General features: G+C 45.1%; 1 protein-coding gene across 5 annotated transcripts in view; it reads right to left on the reverse strand.

Annotated features, from left to right (window-relative positions):
- LOC139263173 (long-chain-fatty-acid--CoA ligase 1-like) overlaps nucleotides 1-13745 on the reverse strand; it is a 232975-nt gene extending 219230 nt beyond the window's left edge. For 4 of the 5 annotated variants that reach the window (XM_070878919.1, XM_070878909.1, XM_070878853.1 and 1 more), the window contains exon 1: nucleotides 13668-13732. In XM_070878919.1, coding sequence (XP_070735020.1) covers nucleotides 13668-13696 — 29 coding nt within the window. In that variant the 5' untranslated portion in view covers nucleotides 13697-13732. Of the gene's footprint in view, nucleotides 1-13667 lie in introns of all 5 variants that reach the window. The other variant, XM_070878863.1, reaches the window with a different exon arrangement.
- Nucleotides 13746-16038: the final 2293 nt, after the last annotated feature.

Raw genomic sequence — 16038 nt, forward strand, 5'->3', positions numbered from 1 at the left:
GCTTAACTAGAATGTGGAAAAACTACAGTGCTTGTTCAACACTACACAAGTGCACTGAACAGCTTAGATAAGAAACTAAGCTCCTGAAGTGCCGTAATCTGCAAGGTTACGGACCAAGAGCAGGAAAGTGGGGTTAGGCTGCATAGCTCTTTTTCAACCGGCACAGACACAATGGGCCGAATGCCCTCCTTCTGTGCCGTGCATCTCTATGATTCTAAGCTCAAAGTTTCAATAAAAAAAGTTAAACTGACTCATTCAGCTCCCCACATGTTTGCACTAATAAAAGTCTAGATATATTGCTCACACTTTAGAATTCTGAACATGAATTTAAAATAATTTAATTAAATGATTTCTCCACGCGCCCCCCCCGCACCCCACCCCCACCCGAGATATGCAAGTTATCTCTATTCTTCAACTGTCACTTCTGCTGCCAAGAGTGTAGGCAGATAAGCAGACTACTCTGAGACCTGGGCTACTTCCCCTTGAAAGGAAGTATCAGAAGCTGGACCTGCAAACTCAAGACTGTGGAGCACAGTGCTCCAGGCCACTTACTAATGTGTTCTCCACGTTCTTCTCTAAAGCGTCAACAATATGATTTTTTTTCCCAATTCCTTGCATCGATTTCAGTGTCTAAAGTGTAAGAGCAGCACAGTCTGACACACCATCCAATGCGTCACTCAGAGCTGCCAACAACTCTCTGAATGGAAGTATAATAATCTCTTATTACAGCTGCCAAACCATCAGTTTCCTGAACAGTGCACTTACATGAGGTTCAGTTCTATGAACATTATCTGCTGCCACATTCGAAAAAAGGAGAAAATACTTAGCTTGGTAAAATCAATTTAATGTGGCCTAAACCATTTTAGTGCTCAATATATAGTTTGAAATATCCTTACCTAGCACAACAAATATCATTTTCAGGGTTATGGCAAAAACAGAATCAAAGAGTTCGGAAAGCTGCAATAAAGGAGTCCTATCCTCCAGTGAAGGAAACATGTACATAGTAAATTAGAAATTACATTAAAATTCTTCTGAAGTTTGAAGACCCATTTTTCCAACTCCTTTAGATACTTTAAAGCATGTTTAAAATTGGGCTCACTGATACAATACTGCAGTAATTTTCTTTCAATGGATATATGGAGTAATTACAGCGCAACAATCTAATTCAGGGTTTAAGAGGACATCATAAGCTGTGGAATCAAAGCTTCAGCAATTTAAAGCAGTTATCCAAATCCTAATATTAGATTACAGCCTCGTAACCATGCCCATGTATCCAAATATATCAAATGTATTTAGAGAGAGCTACGCCTTAAGTTAGCAAAGACATCTGTGAACACTTAACAAGGTGAATGTCAAACAGGAAAATTTTAGGACGGGAACATTTTAAGGATCCTTTTGAAGGCAGGGAAGGGAGATGACAAAGCAAAATAATTTGTGGAGAGAATTCCACTGGGCAGAGGTCTGCAACTAAAACAAAATTGGTGCTAGAGGGTGGAGAAGAGTGCTCAGTCAGGGTGTGGCAAAAGCCATGGAACGGATTTCCTGGGATACACACAGCTCCTCCAACTTGGCAAGGATAGGGGTGATGAATGTGCTGAACTTTGTGTGGGATAGGACGCAAGCCATAGTGTTCTGCATTAACTGAAGTTTATGCGGGGGGAGTGGGGGGGGGGGGGCTAGTGGCAAAGGGTAAAGAGGGAAGGAGAAGGAGACTGGCAAAGAGAGCACTGGAGCAGTTAATTCTCAAAGTAATAAGGGATTCTAGTTTCATCAGCTGTGGGGAGGTAGAAGCTTAATTATGGAGAGTTCCAGAGTTGGAAGGAAATGGCCTTGGCAATATATTGGACAGAGGCAAGAAATTCTAATTTTGAGTTGAATAGACTGCTGAAGTGGCACATCGCACACATTTATCCAGAGAGGCAACTGGGAAGGTTAATGGATTGCAGGAATTTAATAGGGGAGAGTGGTAGGAGAGGTGTACACCTTGTTGAGTGGCAATGACTTGTTTAAGGACTTGGGAGAAAAAGAAAGTATAATTTGGAGATAGGCAATAGTTAGAGAAAAGATTACGGGTCTGTTTTTAAAGGGATTACAAAGAAAAAGAGGGTGGAAGAGTTCAGAAAGGCAAGATAGATGAAGAAAATAATCAGAAATAGTCCCATCAATGATTGAGATTTGTAAGATAGCAGGTCCTGATATCTCAAAAAGAGTCAAGTAGCCATGGGTGCAGGCAGGAGAGCTTACATGGAAAACAAGAATAGGTAGGCAAGGATGGCAACAATTAAGGTCACCAAGGTGAGGGAACAACTTGCATTTATATAGCGCCTTTAACATAGTAAAAGGTGCCAAGACGTTTCACAGGAGCATTACCAGATAAACTAGGTCACCAAGCCATACAAGGAGAGATTAAGACAGGTAAACAAAAGATTGGTCAAACAGGTAGATTTTAAGGAGCAACTTAAAAGGAGGAGAGGAGGGCGGCGAGGTTTAGGGAGGGAATTCTAAAGCTTAGAGTCTAGACAGCTGAAGGCACAGCTGCCAATGAAAATAATCGGGGATGCACAAGAGGCCAGAACTCTCGTATATCTGTAGGGCTGGAGGAGCTTACAGAGATAGGGGAGCCTAGGCCACTGAGGGATTTGAACACAGGGATGAGAATTTTAAATTCGAGAGATTGCCGGACCGGGATTCAATGCAGGTCAGGGAGCACAGGGGTGATGGGCGAATGGGACTTGGAGTTAGTTATAGAAACATAGAAAATGATATGGGCAGCAAAGTTATGGATGAGCTGAAGTTTACAGAGGGAATAAAGGATTATGGGGAGCGGGCAGGGATGTGGAGCTGAGTCCATGATCAGATCAGCCATGATATTAAATGGCGGAGCAGGCTCGAGGGGCCAAATGGCTTACTCCTGCTCCTATTATGTTCTTTTGAGAGGCCAGCCAGGGGAGCATTGGAATAGTCGTATCTGGAGGTAACGAAAGCATGGATGAGAGTTTCAGCAGCAGATAGGTTGAGGCGGGGTGGAGACGGGAGATATTACAGAGATGGAAGTAAGCAGTCTTGGTGGAGAGTATATGGGATCGGAAGTTCAGCTGAGGGTCAAATAGGACAGGACAAAGGATGGATCTTTCGGGGACTCCAGAGGCAACAGTGCGGGAGCGGGAAAACAAGCTAATGCAACATGTATTTATATATAGTGCCTTTAATGTAGTAAAATGTTCAAGGCACTTCACAGGAATATTACAAGACAAAAATGACAGCGAGCCACATAAGGAGAAATTAGGGCTTTGGTCAAAGAGGTAGGTTTTAAGGAGTGTCTTAAAGGAGGAAAGAGAGGTAGTGAGGTGAAGAGGTTTAGGGAGGGAGTTCTAAAGCTTAGGGCCTACGCAACAGAAGGCACGGCCACCAATATTTGAGCGATTGTAATTAGGGATGCTCAAAAGAGCAGAATTAGAGGGTTGTGGGGCTGGAGGAGATTAGTGATATGGAGGGGCGAGACCATGGAGGGATTTGAAAACAAGGATGTGAATTTTGAAATTGAGGCATTGCTTAACCAGGAGCCAATGCAGGAGTGATTGGTGAACGGGAATTGGTGCGAGTTAGGACAGGCAGCCGAGTTTTGGATGACCTCAAGTTTACATCGGGTAGAAAGTGGGAGGCCAGCCAGGAGTGTATTGGAATAGTCAAGTCTAGAGGTAACAAAGACATGAATGAGGATTTCAGCAGCAAATGAGCTGAGGCAGGGGCAGAGGCGGGCGATGTTACGGAGGTGGAAATAGGCGGTCTTAGTTATGCCACAGATGTATGGTCAGAAGCTCATTTCAGGGTCAAATATGACACCAAGGTTCCGAACATGTTGGTTCAGCCTCAGACAGATGTCAGGGCGAGGGATGGAGTCAGTGGTGGGAACCAAAAACAATGGATTCGGTCTTCCAATATTTAATTGGAGAAAATTCCTGTTCATCCAGTACTGGATGTTGGACAAGCAGTCTGACAATTTAGAGACCGTGGAGGGGTTGAGAGAAGTGGTGGTGAGGTAGAGCTGAGTGTCATCAGCGTACATGTGGAAACTGACGCGGTTTTCAGATGATGTCGCCAAGTAGATGAGAAATTGGAGGGGTCCAAGGATAGATCCTTGCAGGACACCAGAGGTAACAATGTGGGAGTGGGAAGAGAAATCATTGCAGGCAAGTCGAGAAGGACGAGTAGGGATAATTTACTGTAGGATATCATTTGTGTCTTTGATGAAAGCCATTTTGGTACTGTGGCAGGGGTGAAAACCTGATTGGAGGGATTCAAGCATGGAGTTGCAGGAAAGATGGGCAAGGATTTGGGAAGGGACAACACGTTCAAGGACTTTGAAGAGGAAAGAAAGGTTTGAGATGGGGCAGTAGTTTGCAAGAACAGAGGAGTTAAGGGTTGTTTATTTGAGGAGAGGGGTGTTGACAGCAGACCTGAGGAGAGAGAAGCATTAAGAATGACTGCTAAAATGGGAGCCAGAAAAGGAAATTTAGTGGTCAGCAGTTAGGTGGGAATAGGGTCGAGGGAGCAGGAAGTGATTCTTCTGGATGGGATGAGCACAGAGAGGTCATGAAGAGAGATTGGAAAGAAACTGGAGAAAGAGGAGAGTTCAGGACTGGGGCAGGGGGAACCTTAGAGGAAGTTTGGCCTAGTGGGCTAGGGAAGGAAGGGAAGTGGCAGAGGCAGCTAAACGGATGGTCTCAATTGTCGAGACAAAGTCGTCCATGAGCTCCTCACACTTGTTGTCGGAGGTGAGGGGAGAGGGGTTTAAGACGACAGCTAGCAGTAGAGCTTAGAAGCCGGGGTTTATCCTTCCATTCCAGAAGGATTCTGAAATATTGAGCAGTTTTGGCAAATGAGAGGAGGACCCTGATAATTCTTTGTGTGGTCAAGCCAGATCTGGTGGTGAATGGCAAAACCAATTGTCCGCCATATCCATTCAAGTCTGCATCCCTTGGACTTAAGGGAGCAACGACGAGGGCCATACTGGGAAACGGCCAAGGTGGGAGGGGGTAATTTTTTTAATTGGGACTAGGGCATCAAAGGCGGTGGAGAGAGTGTGGTTGAGCAGATTGGTAACTGCAGAAATGTCGTGGCGAATTGAGGGCTAACGGCTGGACAGTTCAGATTTCGTAAGTGCAGTTGTGAGAGTTGGGGGAGAGTTTTTTTTCCCAGGAGCAGACAGAGATGCAAGTATGGAAGTATGGCTGTGGGAGGGGGGGGGGGGGGGGGGGGCGGTTGTGAAGGGGATGTGGGTAGAGAGCAATACAAGGAAGTGGTCAGAGATGGCCTTATCTGCGATTGACAAGATGGAAGTAGCGAGAGCACAAGAGATGGCAAGGTTGAGGGGGTGGCTGTGAATGGAGTTTATATAGAGGGAGAGATTAAGGGAGGATAGGAGGACAGTGAACTCAGAGGAAAGAGAGCATAATGAATTGAGATGGAGGTTGAAATCATCGAGGATGAGTCATTGCTCGGTGCAGAGGCTGAGGGAGGAAAGCAGTGAAGATATCTCAGTGATAACATTTTTATACTTAGGTGGGCAGTAGAGAACGATCATTTTAAATGAGAGGTGAGAGGGGTGGAATAAGGCAAGAAAGTGCCGGAGGAGTAGGGGACAGACCAAGATGTGATGTGGTGATGAGAGCCGCACGGCCACCACAGCAGTCTGGGCAGGACAACTGGTGGAAGGTTTAGCCAGGTGGGGGAGGCTTCAATTAAGGGTAAAGTGTCGTCACCCCGCAACATGGTTTCTGTCAGGGCCATGATGTCAATGCAATCATCCACGATAAGCTCATGACTGGTAAGGGCCTTGTTCGCAAGTGAACGGACATTCTGGAGGAAGATGCGGAGAGGGTCAGCATTGGGAGCTGTAGGGTACTTTAAATGCCCGAATTTACTTAGATTCGACTGGTATAAATGGTGACAAGGTTACTTGCTTTAGTAAACTAGAACAGTTTATTACAGAATGGGGAGTTGAACGGGGAAGAGATTGGCAAGATTGGTCCCCAATAGGTGCACCGGGTGGGAAGGTCGGCGAGAGAGCAGGATGGGACAGTTGGGGTTGTTACTCGTGAGTGCCACGGTGGATCTTTCGGAGGATGCCAAGAGAGGCAATTGTGAAGCTGTAGGCTTATCCAAGAGGGAGTCAAGCCTTGGATGGCAGCAGGGGAGCAAGAAGGATTGGGGTAGGGATTTGAGAGGGCAGAGTGTCAAAGAGGAGATGCAAAAGGGGGCATGACAACAGGAGAAAGCTGTCGGGGAGGGAGAGAGAGAAAAGGAAGAGGGGGGGGGGGGGAAAAGTGGAAATAGAAGTAAACGGCTCGGGTCCTGAGCGGCAGCCAAACTGCGCACCCGAATGGACACAGGGATAAACTTATGTTATAGGCCTGGTTATGTAGTAATTAATGGAATACACATTTCCTGATAGTAGCAGAGAATAGGTTGGAGACAATAGTAGGAAGACCAGAGTTAAAGTCAGAGGTCCCATGGAGGGATAAAGTCGACGTAGGTAGGATAGAATCGGCATGGAGCATTGACGAACTGTTGTGCAAGTTCGCAGACAGGTGTAGCAGGTGAATGAAGTCCAGAAGCTATGTGAAGAGCAGAGAATTGAAGGATGCAGGTTACTGCGGGAATTTCTCTGGCTATGACTTTAATGAGATATTCAGTACAGGTACCAAATGAAGAAAGAAGGGAGGAGATCTCAGCAAGGAGACCTTGGGACAGTGGGGGTGAAAATTAAGGATTTTGAAAGAGAGGTAGGAAGGGTAGTAGAGAGTAAAGTGTTTGAACACAGTGAAAGTGTCAGAGGAAGAAGTGGACAGGCCAAGATAAGAACCAGAGAAGAGTGCTACACCTTTATGGAGGATGAAGCAATGCAATTGATTGTCTGTCAGGTTGACCTTGGAGAGGGAAAGAGTTACCATCAATCAGTAAGCCAAGTTTCAATACGGCTGAAGATGTCAACGTGTAAGCGCATAAAAGAGTAACATGGAGAGGCAGAGGAACTCGGGTCTGGACCAGCAACTAAATACATGTAGAAAGGAATATTAACAGATCAAGTTAATTTGAATGGAGAGCTTGGAACACTTTGGTTAATACAAACTTTGCTTTAGGAACACCACCGGAGAGTGATATTGGGATGTGCTTGTGGCGCCAAGTTAAGACCTGAAGGAGTCCCAGTACCATTGCGGCCCTCAAGTTCACAGTCTGGGAAAATTTGAGGTCATATGGGACTATAACAGCCAACTTTCCACAGACAAATTCCAAAATTCGGTGAAGCTTAAGACTGAAGACAGTGATGACGAGAACGGAGTGGGCTCTGGCTTGCAGGAGGTCCAGAGGCAAAAGATTGTTGACTGGCTCTGTGCCCTTCAAGCAGAAGTAGTCTGAAGGAGGGAGTTTGTGCTTTCCCCCCCCCCCTCGCAAAAAAAAACCCTGCCCTTCATCCTCAGGATGTGGGCATTTATTCCACCATGAGTTGCCACGAGAGGGTAGTGGGCCTTCTTCTTGAACGATTTGTAGTGGCTTGATACTGCGGAGTGGCTTGCCAGGCAACTTCAGAAAGGCAGTTGAGAGAAAGAGAGAAAGAGAGAAAGAAAGAAAGAAAGAGAGAGAAAGAGAGAGAAAGAGAGAGAAAGAGAGAGAAAGAGAGAGAAAGAGAGAGAAAGAGAGAGAAAGAGAGAGAAAGAGAGAGAGAGAGAGAGAGAGAGAGAGAGAGAGAAAAAGAGAGAAAAGAAAAAGAAGGAATTGTATTTATATAGCACCTTTCACAACCACCAGACGTGTCAAAGCACTTTACCGCCAATGAAATACTTTTGGAGTGTAGTCACTGTTGTAATGTGGGAAATGCGGCAGACAACTTGCGCACAGCAAACTCCTACAAAACAGCAATTTGACAATGACCAGATACAACCACATTGGTGCAAGACTGGACTCACATATAGACCAGACCAGACAAAGATGGCAGGTTTCCTTCTTTAAAAAGACATTAGGGACTCAGTTGGGTTTTTACGACAATCTGACAGCTTCATGGTCACTTTTTACTGACACCAGCTTTTTTAATTTCCAGACTTTTCAAAAACTGAATTCAAATTCTCAAACTGTCATGTTGGGATTTCAATTTACAATCCCAAAGGATGTTAGTCCGGGCTGCTGTACCCTTTCGACCCCATATCTTCCACATCACTAAGAACTCCTACTTTCACCTCCATAACATTGCCCTTCTCTGCCTCAGCACATTCGCTGCTGAACCCCCCCATCCATACCTTTGTTACCTCTAGACTCAACTATTCCAATGCTCCTCTGGCTGGTCTCCATCAACTTGAGCTAATAATTTCCTATTGAATTTATTCGTGACTAACCTATATTTATGGCCCTTAGTTTTGGTCTCCCCAAGTGGAAACATCTTCTCTACGTCTACCCTATTGCCCTTCATAATTTTAAAAGATCTATCAGGAAATCCCTCAGTCTTCTCTTTTCTGGAGACAAAAATGAAAGTCCCAGCCTGCTCAGTCTTTCCTGATAGTTATAACTTAGAATGAGTGGCATATCAGATGACGGCAACAGCTGCTCAGTAGGACAGCTCTGCCTGCACAGGTGACAGCAGGGCACTCACAAACATACACACAGGAATGTCGGCCAACAGCAGCGAGACGGTGGGTGACTCATGTAAACGGCGGAGAAATTGCTTACATTAGCGTGCAACCTTGGAGCCTGGTCAAGGAGCCCGCATCAATTGTCAAAGAAGTCGACTGAGAAAGAGGCACGGGGCATTCAACAGGCCTCATATCATCCTTGGGTAGTACCACCCCTCAGGGACACTGCGTCATCCTACAAGGTCGTTACAATGTCCTGAGGGAGTACTGACCCAGGGAGGGTATGAGAGATAGAATTTACACTCAGTTATTAACTCAAGAGGAATGGCATATGAATGGGGAAACCAAACATGTTCACCCTTTGAATGGATGACACACCTCCAAATTTCCAATTTTTCTCTACCTGCTTCCAAATAGCACCCCCAAAGGGTGTAATATAGAGGAAAAACGCGCACCAATCCTCGCCTCTCCCATCCAACTTCTTCCATGCTTTTGCAAGTAGTACATGACTGCACCTGAAGAGGGCGCAGCAATGTAAATTATAAAAGAGATCGGGGGTCACCAGTGAAGCTCCCATGGTCAAAGAGCCTGCCAGCTCATCACTGTCTGTGCTCACACGTGAAGGAGGGCCGGTTGGGCAACGCACAGGAGAGGCCTTCAGGAGAGGAGGAGAGCAAAAAAAGGTGAAAATGTTTACATTAGAGAAAGTGTAGCTGAAGCGATTGTCCATCCACCTTGTCATAGGGGCTGAAAACCATTCAGCTGCCCATCCCCTCGGGGTGGAGAGGCTGCATGATGTGGTTGAAGTGCCCGGGTCAACTCATCTCGCTCCTTGGAATGATGAATAACAGCCTGAAATATCTATGATTCAATATCAAGTGAATTTTCCTTGCAACATCATCATGCGTCGCATGATAAAACTGACAGCCAAGCATACGATATGTTAAGGCAACCAACCTGTATAATATTTTGGGCAGCCTATCAATACAAATTTACATCTCTCGACTTTACATGAACACATTCAAAAAGTCAGTTTCCATATATAGGCTGACAACACCCAGCTCTACTTCACCACCTCTCTCGACCTCTCCACTGTCTGATTTCTCTCACTGTATGTTCGACATCAAGTACTAGATATGCAGAAATTTCCTCCAACTAAATATGGGAAGACCGAAGCCATTGGTTCACGCCACAAACTGTGAGCCCCTGCCACCAATTCCATCCCTCTCACTGGCCATTGTCTGAAGCTGAACCAGACTGTTCGCAACCTTGGTGGCGTACTTGACCCAGAGGAGAGCTTTGGACTATATATCCGCTCCATCACCGACATGGCTTATTTCCACTTCCGTAACAATGCACGTCTCCACTCTGCCTCAGCTCATCTGCTGCTCAAATCCTCATCCATGCCTTTCTTACTTTTAGTTTTGCCTATTCCAATGCTCTCCCCTGGACATCCTCCCATCTTCCACCCTTCATAAACTTGAGCTCATCCAAAGCTCTGCATATCCTAACACACATCAAATCCCTTTCACCCATCATCTCATGCTCACTGAGCTACAATGGCTTCTGGTTCAGCAACACCGATTTTAAAATTGTCATCCTTGTTTTCAAATCCCTCCTTAGCCTCACCCCTCACTACCTCTCTAACCTCCTCCAGCCCGAAAACGCTCAGATGTCTGCTTTCCTCCAATTCGGGTCTCTTGCACAATCCCAATTTTCATTGCTCCACCATTGGCAGCCATGCCCAAGCTCTGGAAATCCCTCCTTAAACCTCTTCACCTGAAACCCTTTCATCACCTCTATTGCTCCACTGTCTTATCCTCTTTACCAGTCTCATTTTGCTTAAAAACCAACTTGTCCAAAATGCAGCCACCTGTATCCTGTCCAGCTTGTCCATTACCCCCTTCTCAGCTGATTTACACTGGTACCTGTTAACTAATGCATCAAAATTCTCATATGGCTCTTTTAAAAGAGCCGGCATGGTCATAATGAACCAAATGGTCTCCTCCTGTGCTGTACCGTTACATGATTCTAACTTCACATTACTTCACTGGCAAGCTCGCCAAACCTTGTATCATTGTATCAACCTCCAATGCTGGCTATTGTGCTTCTGCCCATTCATTCATCCCAGTCACCTCAGCCCTACTCTTCTCTTCCTAACCCACACAGCCTTTCCATCTTTAAAAACTTTGTGAAAACCCATCTTTCTAAATGAGCTTTCGGCTATCTCTCCTAATCCTCCCAACACTTCTCAGCGTCTGCTCCTTCACATTTACCCTCTGCAAAGTGCTTTTGGGTGTCCTGCATTAAAGGCACAACATAAATGCAAGTTGTTGCGTTAGCTTGTGTTCTAGATCTGTAGGCCAATGAGGTGGCATCACCATAGAATTGCATCCAGTGAACTCTCAATGGTGCACAGACCTTGTGGAGTCTGTAGACATGGAAATAGCACAAAAGAGTAAGGCTTGGAATATCCTCCGAGGGCTCAACCTGGATATTAGACCCAAAAACTCGCCCATTCTGAGGAGGGCACATTACACTCAAATTCCCTGCGAATCTCATTAGAATGCGTCCAAACATAAAATGGGCGTAAATCAGAGCCCAAGGAAAGAGCCAATCTCACACCACATATATCTTTAAGTATTAAAATTAAAGTTTCAATTCATTCATGCACATTAGGCACAGCGTATTTAAAAACCTTCAATCAAGAAGGCTCAGATTTGTAAACCGAATTAATCTATAGAAATTAACTCTAAGGAACAGAAAATAATGCAAATCTCAAAAAATAGCAATAAAGCACCAGAAAAATTACCTTTCCCTGCTGTGCCTGCAAATTTGCTTGCAACTTTAAGAGAACCTGAGCAAGTGCAATTGCCGAAAACTCGCATATGATGCTGTGTTACTTTAGGGTGGAGATATGTTCAGGCAAAGGGATGGACAATTATAAAAGATCAAGGCGATTTAGGTGTATTGTATACAGGCATAACTCACTTCCAAAGTTCCACGATCTTTTAGGCCTCCTATTCGGTTTGTCTCCAGTTTGCACATGTCTCTGAGCGCAAACACTCAGGAAATTCCAAATCAGTATGGCACACTGATTTGGTCTCCCACCTACCACCCTCATCCAAAACTCTGCTACCAACATCCTAAATCACATTAAGTCCCACTTATCCATCACCCCCGTGCTTGTTGACCTACACTAGCTCCCAGTCCTGCAACCCCTCGATTTAAAAAATTCTCATCCCAGTGTTCACATCTGAAAGGGGAACCTGGGATTAGCTTGTGTGGCAAGAAATCCAAGGATATCTTGGACAACAGCTCAGGTGGTTAAACAAGATACAGCAAAATGTGATTAAGCTAAATCTGCTGACCCCAACTGCCAGTAGTAAATCAGTTGCAACAATGTGTGTCGTATGTCAGACTAACTGCTGACATTTATAAAGTGACTGCAAGTGTTATATGCTGACTGCAACACTCTACTGTCTGTTATCGAAACTAAGGTGAACATCTGGTAGTAAACAGAAATTAAGACTAATGATGTAATCTAAATGTAGGCAGGGACATTGTACAATGTGTCATTTATGAGTATAAATATCTGTAAATTTCTGTGTCAAGTTGGAAAGACTTGGCCAAGGACAGAAAGCAAGCTGTCTCCCCACACGTGTGATTAAGATTGTTTGAATTCTCGATGTCAGACTTGTGCAGAGTATTTTGAAATATTCCACAACAGCCATCCATGGGCTCACCTCTCTATCACTGTAACCTCCTCTCGCCCTACAACCCTCTGGTATCTCTGCACTCTTCCAATTCTGGCCTCTTGCACATCCCCCAATTTCCTTTGTGCCACCATTGGTAACAGTGCCTTCAGCTAACTAAGCCCCAAGCTCTGGAATTCCTTCCCTAACCTCTCCAGCTCTCTCTCCTTTAATTAGCTCCTCAAAGCTTATCGCTTTGTCCAAGCTTTTGGTCATATACCCTAATATCTCTATGTGGCTCAGTGTTAAATTCTGTCTGTTAACAATCCTGTGGAGTGCTTTGGCATATAATTGCAAGTTTTTGTTGTTGAGGGCAGTAGCCAGAGGAAAAACTAGCCAAGAACAACCAATCACATACAGACTACAGTCTACTCTAGTCTTTTTTTCCTGGACAGTTAAAAGGGGAACAACATTGAATTATATAAAACATTAAATTTAAGACATAAAGTGAACCCATAATTTGATTTTAAATTAAGTCAGAAAAGGGATGGGGGGGGGGGGGGGGAAGAGATACACATTTAAAGTAAATGTAAAATTGATAAGCTGAGAAATTCTTTCTAATGCAAGTAGTATACATGTTTGAAAATCTTACATGCCCAGTAGTAGAGACAAAAAGGTTCGGGAATGAAGTTGGATACTATAACGGGAAGTGTTGGGGAATGGGAGAGATACGTTTGTTTGGACGAAAGGGATTTTTCTCGTCCTTGATTTATCCAAAAGCAAAGCCTTCCACAGAGGAGAGCGCCCAGGGTTCAAAAACGGTCATCAGCCTTTGCTGATTCCGGTGCCAATTCTGCTGGCCGGTGGGGTTACATCTACAAGCGGTTGTGAAGGAAGGGACAGGCGGGGCAGCAGCAGCCAGCGAGCGAGCGAGCGCTCCTGCGCTCTCTCTCTCTCTCTCTCTCTCTCTCCAACTACACTCTCAACCGGGACGGGCATTTTATTTGTTGTTTCACCCTAAAAAGAAAGTGAGTGACTTTGCATTGCAACAAACCCATTGTGACTTGGTCTCGGATACATTGGAAACAATGGGCTCAGAACCCAACGTCACCGAACTCCAAGGCTTAGCCACTGCAACTGGCGCCGCACATGCGCAGAGCTAGGCAGCCAGCAGCCGGGCGGCGGATTTGTTTCCTGTTCCCATCCACGAGAGAGGGTAGCGCACATCTCCGGGGCAGCAGGCAGCAAATGGACCGCTTGCTTTCACTTCATTGCTTACTCTCTCACAGTCGGCAAAGCTGACTTTAATAATGTATTACAATTGTTCCTAAAACACACACATACAAACCTTCGTTGACTCGAACAGCACTCCACCATGTGTCCACTTTAGGGCTCACCCTGATGCTTTCCCCCCCCTCACTAATCTTCCACGCAGCTGCAACCAATCGCTTTGCTCGGCGCCACAAGGGAGTATTCCGCGCGGTCCTGACTCCCGCCACCGCTATCTCCAAAAGTACTCAACCTGTGTCTATTGTATCCAAATGCATGTATATATTTTTTTGAAGTGTCGCAGCTTATTTCAAGGGAACGTTTTCTGCCCACGATACGAGAGTCGCAAGTACAACTCGCCGGCTTTACTTGACGCTGCAACAAAGTAGCATTTCGATGAGAAGGCTGTTTGTGTTAGCAATTGCGTTACGGATGTAGGGAAATATAATGCGGATGTTCATTTTAATAGTCACGCTTATAATACTAGGTATTCCTTTGTTGTCCTGAGAGCAGAACATCTGACACGTTTTATTTGTGGCAGACATTAAAGAGTTACTGTGCTTATTCATCTGCTGATTTTCCCAGTGAGGAAGCGGTGAAAACACTTTCATTTCACGTCTTCCGCTGACAGGGTGGACAAGACTGCGCACAGGCCATGTCTGGAACCAATCAGTTATGTTTCTGGCCTAACAGGAATGAAGCAGTGCTGGATCTAGTTCTGATGAATGAAGTAAGGCCAAGTAGAATGTATTTCAGTGGGAGAACATCTGGGTGTTAGTGATCATAATAGGTTTCAAATAATTATTGGAAAGGGACAAAAGAAAATCCAACGGTGAAAATGCCCAACTAGAAGAGAATCAATTTCAGTGATTTGAGAAGGGATCCAGCACAGGTGGACTGGAAACTAAGATTGGTCAGGGAAACAGTAGAGGAGCAATGGCAGGCCTTCAATGCGGAGATAGTTATTGTGATAAGGAGGAAGGATGGTGCATCCAAAGCTAGTGCTTCCTGGATGAAAAAGAAGTTAGAAGTTAAAATAAAACATTGAAAGGAAGTTTATGATAAATGTAAGGTACAGGATACAATCGTAAACCAGCTGGACAGAGAGTGCAGTGAGAGTGCAAAAGAAAAGGCTGGTATTTACAACCATTATCAGCCAGAAGTACTAAGTGGATGATCCATATCGGCCTCCTCCCGAGGTCCCCACCATCACAGAAGCCAGTCTTCAGCCAATTCGATTCACTCCACGTGATATCAAGAAAAGGCTGAGTGCACTGGATACAGTAAAGACTATGGGCTCCGACAACATACCAGCTGTTATGCTGAAGACTTGTGCTCCAGAACTAGCCACGCCTCAAGTCAAGCTGTTCCAGTACAGCTACAGCACTGGCATCTATCTGACAATGTGGGAAAAGTGCCCAGGTATGTCTTATCCACAAAAAGTAGGACAAATCCAATCCAGCCAATTATTGCCTCATTAGTCTACTCTCAATCATCAGAAACATGATGGAAGGTGTCGTCAACAATGCTATCAAGTGGCACTTACCAATAACCTACTCACTGATGCCCAGTTTGGATTCCGCCAGGACCACTCATCTCCAGACCTCATTACAGCCTTGGTCGAAACATGGACAAAAGGGCTGAATTCCAGAGTGAGGTGAGAGTGTCTGCCCTTGACATCAAGGCAGCATTTGACCGAGTGTGGCATCAAGGAGCCCTAGTAAAACTGAAGTCAATGGGAATCAGGGAGAAAACTCTCCACTGGTTGGAGGCATACCAAGCATAAAGGAAGATGGTTATGGTTGTTGGAGGTCAATCTTCACAGTCCCAGGACAGCGCTGCAGGGCTTACCAGGGCAGTGTCCTAGGCCCAACCATCTTCAGTTGCTTCATCAATGACCTTCCTTCCATCATATGGTCAGAAACATAGAAATATAGAAAATAGATGCAGGAGTAGGCCATTCGGCCCTTCGAGCCTGCACCACCATTCAATATGATCATGGCTGATCAAAAACTTTAGTACCCCATTCCTGCTTTCTCTCCATACCCCTTGATCTCTTTAGCCATAAGGGCCATATCTAACTCCCTTTTGAATATATCTAACTAACTGGCCTCAACAACTTTCTGTGGTAGAGAATTCCACAGGTTCACAATTCTCTGAGTGAAGTTTCTCCTCATCTCAGTCCTAAATGGCTTACCCCTTAACCTTGGACTGTGAGCCTTGGTTCTGGACTTCCTCAACATCGGGAACATTCTTCTTGCATCTAACCTGTCCAATCCCGTCAGAATTTTCTATGTTTCTACGAGATCCCCTCTCATTCTTCTAAATTCCAGTGAATATAAGCCTAGTCGATCCAGCCTTTCTTCATATGTCAGTCCTGCCATCCCAGGAATAAGTCTGGTGAACCTTCGCTGCACTCCCTCAATAGCAAGAATGTCCTTCCTCAGATT

The sequence above is a fragment of the Pristiophorus japonicus genome, chromosome 1 (assembly GCF_044704955.1).
Source record: "Pristiophorus japonicus isolate sPriJap1 chromosome 1, sPriJap1.hap1, whole genome shotgun sequence".
NCBI lineage: Eukaryota > Metazoa > Chordata > Chondrichthyes > Pristiophoridae > Pristiophorus > Pristiophorus japonicus.